At 37.6% G+C, this 8,574-nt stretch overlaps 1 protein-coding gene across 1 annotated transcript in view; it reads left to right on the plus strand.

The window, feature by feature from the left end:
- The first annotated feature begins 30 nt into the window (after positions 1-30).
- kif1b (kinesin family member 1B) overlaps positions 31-8,574 on the plus strand; it is a 79,943-nt gene continuing 71,399 nt past the window's right edge. Inside the window, 2 exon segments of the mRNA XM_079802424.1 lie at positions 31-328; positions 3,371-3,515. Of these exon segments, the coding sequence (XP_079658550.1) occupies positions 3,410-3,515 (106 nt within the window). The 5' untranslated portion in view covers positions 31-328; positions 3,371-3,409.

Raw genomic sequence — 8,574 nt, forward strand, 5'->3', positions numbered from 1 at the left:
ACGGTCTGTCATTCGAGGTGTTGACAAGGCAGTTGACGTAATCATTTCAGTAAATCAAGGCATTCATCCATATCCTAAGCCTGCTAGAGGAACGGTTCAACGACACCAGCATCAGCCTAATAAAAAAGATCATAATCGCAAGCATCTTGCGCGGCGCTGGAGAATGAAACGCAGCTATAATGGGTGTATATAACATAAAAGGAACTATTAAGAACTTAACCGTCAGTCTTTTTTGATTTTTGCTGCTGGTTGTAGACGTCATTGGAGAATTGGCACCGTGCAGGATTTCTATGGTGTTCTAGTCATCTCTACGTGTGGATATATAGCGGTAAGTGTCGTCTTTTCTCTAACTTACACATTTGAGTTTGAGTATACATTGCCCGAGTTGCGTTTGGGAATGCGAATGGATGTTTACTGGAATGTTTTGCTTTTTTTTTTGCAGCTAATTGCTTCAGGGCTACTTAATAGTGGTATTAAACACTTAATATTATTATTTCTTTGATATGTATTAATGGGAAAAAGTGATAAACACATTTGAGGGTTATGCAAAGAAAGTCACCGAGTTCATAGAAAGAAGTCCGATTGGTGATGGGAAGTTCGGCACATTTCCACGAATCGATTCTTTTGAACAGTACCGGCTCAAAAGTGATTCAGTGATCCGTATCCTTGATTCACACTCCAAATGCTCGAACTGTCACCTCAATCGTCGGTTATCGGCATCACGGATTAGGTGGAAAAATATTCTCTGTTGATTAAATCAGTCCGTGAGTTGTTGACTCCAGAACCTCTCGTGGCCGATTGCATTCGTGACAGTAGTTCATACCGGCCGGGGAACCGGTTCCCAGCAAGGATCCGATTCAAAAGAACGATTTGTTCTCAAATCGGTCATCGTAACTTGCAATCCATAATGAATGCTATTCATATTGTTACAATGTAAAACTTGAGTTAGTGCTTTTTAGAATCATTAAACGGGTTGATCAGATTTATATCTGTGGTGGACCATTATGACATAGTGCAGCTATGGCAACGCCGGATATGTTGTTGCTAGTCCATCAATATTTAGTCTCTCCGTTATTAAAAACTGACTGAAGTCTGCGTATCTTTGAACGATAAACGTTTTTGATATTGTGTTGTATTAGTACCACACACTTCCATAAGAGTAGATAGAAAGATACATTGTTTGTCTTATTATTCGTCTCTGATGTAGACATACTTGTCTCGTCGGCAGATTGATTTTCATGGGCGTATGCCTTTTAATTCAGGGAATGACTACAAGGGCAAGGATGAAAACATCCTCTTTTTGGTGTCATGTGCTTGAACAGCGGACTGTTCATTTTTCAGTCACACTCATGAGATTTGAACTTCAAAAATAATTGCTGCATTGCCAGATTCGTTGTAATCCACAGCCGGTCGATAAAACCAATACTAAATAACAAATGTCACGCCCATAAGCGATACATGTATTTTTACAGGAAATAGACTGACGTTGTTATATGTCGGTGCATGTGTTTTGATATGTCATGACGGTCCGGTGTCAGTTAGTCAATTGTGTTTACTTGTGTAGTGAGCGTGTGAACAGGCCCAGCCCTGCTGCTGCAGGCGAGCGGCCGCCATGTTTATGAGTCCGTGAAGGAACCATCTAATATTCCTGATAATCTACATCCGTGTCTGTGCTCGATATTTACCTGCATTTTATGGTATTGCCTTTGCCAACCGGCCATTTAATATGGTAAATGGTTTATTGACATATAACAAATAGGTCCGTTATTCAGGATTCAAATGTTGGTTAACATTTACATAGGGGAAAGGGAAAGTTTATTCCATGGCCCCTTTTCATCATTGGAATTTTTCAACATTTTAATCACTTTATTTTTTATTTTTACTAGTTACTTAGAGATTTTTTTTAAAATTTAAACTCTGGATATTCTATGTCATTTTGCTAAGATTATGTCATAACTGCATGGATGATAATCATCCGTCACAGGAAACTGCTATTATCATATTTATCATAAGCATTCCCACAGCCATGAATAAATATATATATATATATATATATATATATATATATATATATATATATATATATATATATATATATATATATATATATATATATATATATATATAATATATCTGTATATATATTTTGTATCAGGTTTGATACATCAGGCTTTTATGCCCCATTTAGTATGATATTGTGAGAATATCAAGCTCACACTCAAAGGAGAAAAAAACATCTCAATTTTATTTAGATGTCCAAACCGAGCAAAATCTACAATTTGGTGCGAATGTGGCTATTTATTTATATGGCCAAAAATTAAATCAGTGAGATTTTTACAACAGTATAGCAGACTACTTACATAAAATGCATATAGGTATCAATCGTCACTCATTCCCTCAGTTTCACAGACAAGGTTTAAGCCTAGTCTCAGTCTAAAGTGTGTGTTTGAGCTATTTTTACTGAAATCAACTTGCACTGGCATATCTTTAAAAAAAATGTCAGTGCCATTGTTTTGTCTCAAGATGCACATCAGTAATGTTTTTTTCTAAAGCATGTTTATAAAAGCTACTTAAATGTATTTATTGAACTAAGGCCTAATCCTGGTTTAATCTAAGCCCTGTCTGTGAAACCAGGCCTTTGTCTCCCAAATATGTCTTAGTAAGGTTATATTTAAATGCTTAGAGTTTTTGATCAAAGCTCTGTTGTTTTAAATGTGGGGGGCAAAACATAATGCAATGAAATACAATTATGATTGCGAGATATTTTGCAAGTACCTATTAATTAATGTTCCTCAAAAGGCAGTTCATCTTGAAATATTAATATAAAAGTTACGCTTAAGTTTACTTTATGAAAAAACTCAAAAAGATGTTTACCACAGCCTAAATGTGGACATTTTTAGAATTATACTAAAAAGCCTTCTACTTGCTAAAAACTTATGAGCTATCAATCAGAAGGCATGTAGAACATTGTGTGCAACAGGTTTTTCAGCCAAGTTTTGACCGAGTTAATATTTAGAGGCCTTAGAAATCCATGTATCAAATAGTAGGCTTTATAGCCATTGACATTTATACTTTATACTGCTTATTATGAGAATAAAAAAATAATTCATAATCTAATATCAAGTGAACAGAAGCTAATTACAAAAGTCATGGAAAATCATTGGTCAACATCTGTATTTGGCATCCAGTAATTTAAGAAAGTCTTCTCAAATGCTTGATAACCTCTAGCGACCTCTGATCTATTGAAGTTTTGTTTACTCAATGCAATCTGATGAGATAATTCTGGATAATGTCTGCGAAATGTGTGCCTTTAGCCTAATAGCTGTGGCACTGGGTAAAAACAACAATAACATTTTGTTTCTTTTTGTAGGAGAACATTTTGTGGGATTGAATCACAACAGCTTCAACCATGTCTGGCGCCTCAGTGAAAGTGGCTGTCAGAGTGCGTCCCTTCAACTCAAGGGAGACCGGCAAGGAATCAAAATGCATTATACAGATGCAAGGGAACTCCACCAGTAAGTATACACTTGTCTCTATGGCTCTCAAATATTGTTTCAATAGTAAGCTTCTCGTATTTGGTCACATGCCTCCAGACAAGGTTGCTCTAGTTAGTATGCCTTTTAGCTTTAGGGTATGATTTTTTTGGAAATCTGCAACCTGAGTAACCGAAAAGGAAGAATAGAAGTGGAAATGATATTCTTTTTGAAACTAGAAGGAAAGAAGAGCCTCTCTGTGTGAAATCCCTTCCTTTGGAAAAATGAGAGGACTCAAAGAATTTCTGCCTGAGGGACTTGAGGGTCTGTTGAGTTGCTGAGTGTGAAGATACTGTGTGGCTTGAACCTGCAGTTCGGATCTCTTGTTCATCAGTTTTGCATTAGTTTAGTGGTAGAGGAAGAGAGAGCCAGTGAGAGGAAATGAGTTGGTTGTTATCGCCCGTTTTTGGGGTGTTATCGTTATTACAGCCTAATAAAGAAGAACGTGTGACCACACATCAAGAAATTATGGACCTGTTGATATAAAAATGATTGTTTCAGTCACATTTTGTGTGCATTGTGAGCGTAACCCGGCATATTGTATCAGATGTTTTTTGGGCAGCATATGGTTTGTTAATGTCCATTTCCTAGCGGTGAGTCATTGTGCTCACTGAGATGTGATCCATCAAGCTGTTTTGAACAAGGTAACATTAGCCGATTGACCACAGAATTGGTGGCGTGCTAATTCTGAAAATGGTTTTTAAATATAAGGAAAGATGTAAATTGACACTATTGGTTTTAACTAGAGATGGGTATCCATTAGTCTCGCGTAGCCAGACCTTCAGACTGACGGCAGAGCTTTCATTGGTCAAGGACCACCCAAGAGGACGTTTAACTGACACATGACGCAACCAATCACAGTTTGTTTTGTTCCGCGTCATGTTTAGGGGAGTGAAAATGTAAAGTCGATGTCCCTGCAATAACAGACCGTTGTGCGTCTATGCATTATTCATTCAAGAACATTGTGCAAGTTTACTGCAACAATGGAGCCGCGAACTTCACATACTTTTGAAAATCCAGCGTTTAGACGATCCGGGTAAGCGCTTGTTGTCACCGTTGTAAATACGACGGCGCTCTTCTTCCACGAGGATGTTTGGCGTCATGGTATTTGTTCCAGACGAACCATTAAATAACTTTCCAGATAAGTGTGTTATATGCATCAGACGTTCAGCCAACGATCTGTGGGTGTAGCTTCTGAGGCTAGGTACTCATTTACATCCATTTCCAATTCTGTTCAATTCACAAGCATTTGGTCCGTTGTCATTTGTGAGTCTATTTCAGTAATAATTAAGGTCAGTAATAAATAAACTAGGTCATTTATTTTTTAGTTGGACTACACTTTTTGTACTGTATGTTTAAAAAAAAAAAAAAAATGTATTAAAAAATTAACTGGTTCACAAGAGTCATTTGTTCGCCGAGTTGCAGTAAACACCGGCTCTTGGGTTTTGAAGACTCAATTAAAACTGTTCAAAATAATGAGTATTTAGAAAATCAATATTTTACCCAGCCCTAATTTTAACTTAATGAAGCTTCAGTCTCATGAAAGAAGATGCATTGGACTGTGAGAGAGACACGTTTGTGTCATAACAAACGTTTTCTTCATTTACATAATGATTATTGACCTAGTCTGGCCTAAACCCAATGGTAAACAAAGGGTTCCATAGGGGGTTCAAGGTCACCTGAGAGAAAGCCAGAGTTTCACAGGAAGTAGAGCTCAGAGACTGCAGTCACAAAGCACTCTAGCACACATGCGCAGACTGCGTACTGAAACCAGAGCGTGAGCTTGGCATCCGGCCCACCCCCTTCATTAGGACACTACTGCAGATGGTATGCTGGGAATGTTGTCTTATTACAGTGCTGAGCCGTCAGGGATGCTCATGACAAACACACACCGCAAAAAGCAGAATGACCTTAATGTTTGGTCTCTCAAGTGTCGTTTCGTTTGCTCTGGGATGTTGTAACCAAGGCGATGCTCACTGCTTAAACTGCATGTTTAAGATGAATGTTTGTCTAGACTGTTTGTTTTTCTTGTACTATGGAGTGTTTCTATGAAGATGCTCTCTTCATTCAGATTGAAGCACAGCAGATATAAATAAAGTAAATCTGAAAGAGTTGTAGTTAGTAATGTAATCTCATTTTAGGTAATGTATTCTGACTACTTTTTGATTACTTTTGACCTAACTTGTTGTTATCGATTTGAATAGGGTAATATTGTAATATATTTATATAAAAATACAAAGAGAAAGAAAATGTATTTCATTCTTTGTTATCGAGAACATGAAGTGCTTTAAATATTATGTTACATTAGGGTTTCCCAGACTGGGGTTTAATGAAAAGCTATTAAGTCATTAAATCATAAAAAAAATCTAAAAATACTAAATTATTTATTATAATGCATTACTACATGATTGTATTATTGACCTAACTTTTTGACCTAAATTGACCTAACTTTTGTCAGGTTCAGCTGACAAAAAAGATACATTGCATGTAAATGTAAATTTTTAATGTGTTTGAAAGACAAAAAGCCTACCAGAGACGGTAATACAAGGTTGAATGACTGACTGAGTGATTATTCAAATTATGATTAATGTGTTGTTCATCAGGTGTTGATTAGATTTGAAATGTTGAGAGAACGCTCGTCCACATGTTCAATGATCAAATGCTGTGGGTCTCAGTTTTCAGTGACTGGCTCATGCCTAGGGGTTGGTCTGTGTGTGCAATTCCACAAACCTGGAAGACCATATGAATATAAAGTCTTAAATTCATTGAAAGTCTTTGGGATGTGCTGGAGTTGACTTTAGAGAGTGCTTTACTCTTGCATTGTCAATACACGATCTTGACCAAAAATTGATGTACCTCTTGATGGAAATAACATTACAACATTTATTTATGTATCTGCTGCAAAATGTCTGTTTCTACAGGAATACATGGGTGTTTGTTTGAGTGGAGTAGCTATAAATAGTGTGTGGAAGTTGAATATTGTCATTCATGTGTGTTGTGTGTGTTGTATCTGAAAGAAGAGATATTAAGCATTAGGTTGGAGAATAAATATCTCTTGAGAGCCTTTGCCTCTTTCCTCACCCACAATGCACTGAATCTATTGTTATTGTGACCTTTTCCTTTATGAAGGGAAAACTGTTGAGGGAATGAAAACTCATCTCGCTTTCCATCTTCAGCAGACAGTGGTGTCGTGAACAAATATCAGCAAAGATTATTAAGTGGGGAGAATTTAAAACCTCACCGATGCTAGACAGCTTCATTAAAGGCCTAGGTCACTATGACTTTTTTCTTCTGTGTAACAAATTATATTTTGAGAAATGTGTTTTTTGTCCATAAAATGGAAGTCAAGGGGCTTCGATGTTGTTTGGCTCCCAATCAGGATGGGCAATTTTGAGAACCGCTGTCTCTGCTGTCGGTTCATAAAGGTTTAACGTGCGAACCCGTGGCTCTATTGGAATCTTTTTGAGTCAACACTAAAGCGATAAGACTTTTTAGTTTAATGGACGTCTCCATCTTTGATATTACTTTGGTCACTGGCGCTATGGTTACTGGTAAGAGAGGGCTTGACTACTATTTCACATACATACAGTTATTTGAGACGCTACTGTAAGTTGCTGTGGGAACAGAATATTTCAAGATTCACACCTGTATGCGGATGTCAATCCCAAAAACCGACAGTGTGACTCACTAGCCATAGAGGCTTGTGGATGGGATTATTTGTCCAATGAGTAACCAACCATAATGCTCTGGCAACCACATAGATCACCTTAGCAACAACATAGCAACGGTACCAGCTGCATATGGAAATCCTGTTAGTATAAAAAATGGTCTTCCTGTAGCTAATGTTACTCTGACCTCTTATTTTAGACTGTTTCAGCTCTGCTAATGAGATGGTAGATGGAGTCATCCTGACAGCAGGCCCTTGGGGACCGTCAGCGCAGACGCAGGAGGGGAAGAGTTGTCTGTAAAAGCTTTGCACTCTGAAATTGAGAGACAGAAGAGTTTTTATTGATTGAGAGAGAGAGAGAGAGAGAGAGAGAGAGAGAGTGAGAGAGAGGTGATAGGAATTCACAGATTGATGTGGTTGTGACACTGGGAAGGTCATCTTGCTCTCGGGCTTTAAGATTGACCTGATTACGGATGTAATCCCGTGAGTGTACCTGAGGTCACCAGACTCCTGCATTAATCCCAGTGTCCCTTGCAGGTGCATGGGCGTCAACTCAAAATGCCATTTCTCACTATACAGATTATAGCTGCACCTGTCACTCAACCCGGTAGATGGATTTCTCAGTATGGAGAAATTTGGTGATTCTAATGAAATTCCCAATTCAAGATGATCTAATTGCATTTTATTTTGAGACATTGTCATTGATCATCACCTCTGGCATTCTAGATGTCTGCTAGCTTTTTATTTTACAGGGGTCTTTGCATGCAGTTTTTTGCTTATAGTACATTTCTAGGTGCTCTTTTTTTCATGTCTTAGTTGTATAGATCTTGATTGGAGAATTTGATTTATGTATGGCTGTACTATCTTTAAATCATCTAAGTATATCATCTTTCATCTAGGACTGTGTGATGTAAGAGGCCATTATTACATAATTGCCCTTCTCAACTCTTCTAATCATTATGATTTAATATAACCATGATTATTATATGCACTTTAAATTACAATCACATATTGCCTTCCAAAATAAGGGAATTTTAAAGGGGTGGTAAAACACATTCTTTTGAAGGCTTGACTGTGTTTGTGGGGTGCACTGTAACATGTGTTCATGCTTCGTTTAAAAAAAAATTACCTTATTTTTCATATATTTGATCTTTATTCTACACTGCTCTGTCCCTCCTTGTAAAACGGTCTGATGCTTTCCGGGTTGTATGAAGCCAGTCCCTCAAAAATACGCGATGGGCTCTGATTGGTTAGCTGGCCCAGTGTGTTGTGATTCGCTAACCGCCTAGTGCACGTTTGTCGGAAACGTCACGCCCCTTACCTTCACCGGAGGCTGTGCTTTGGTCAGTATTAGAAACGATGGCGTCAATAAAA

The sequence above is a fragment of the Gobio gobio genome (assembly GCF_949357685.1).
Source record: "Gobio gobio genome assembly, chromosome: 21".
NCBI lineage: Eukaryota > Metazoa > Chordata > Actinopteri > Cypriniformes > Gobionidae > Gobio > Gobio gobio.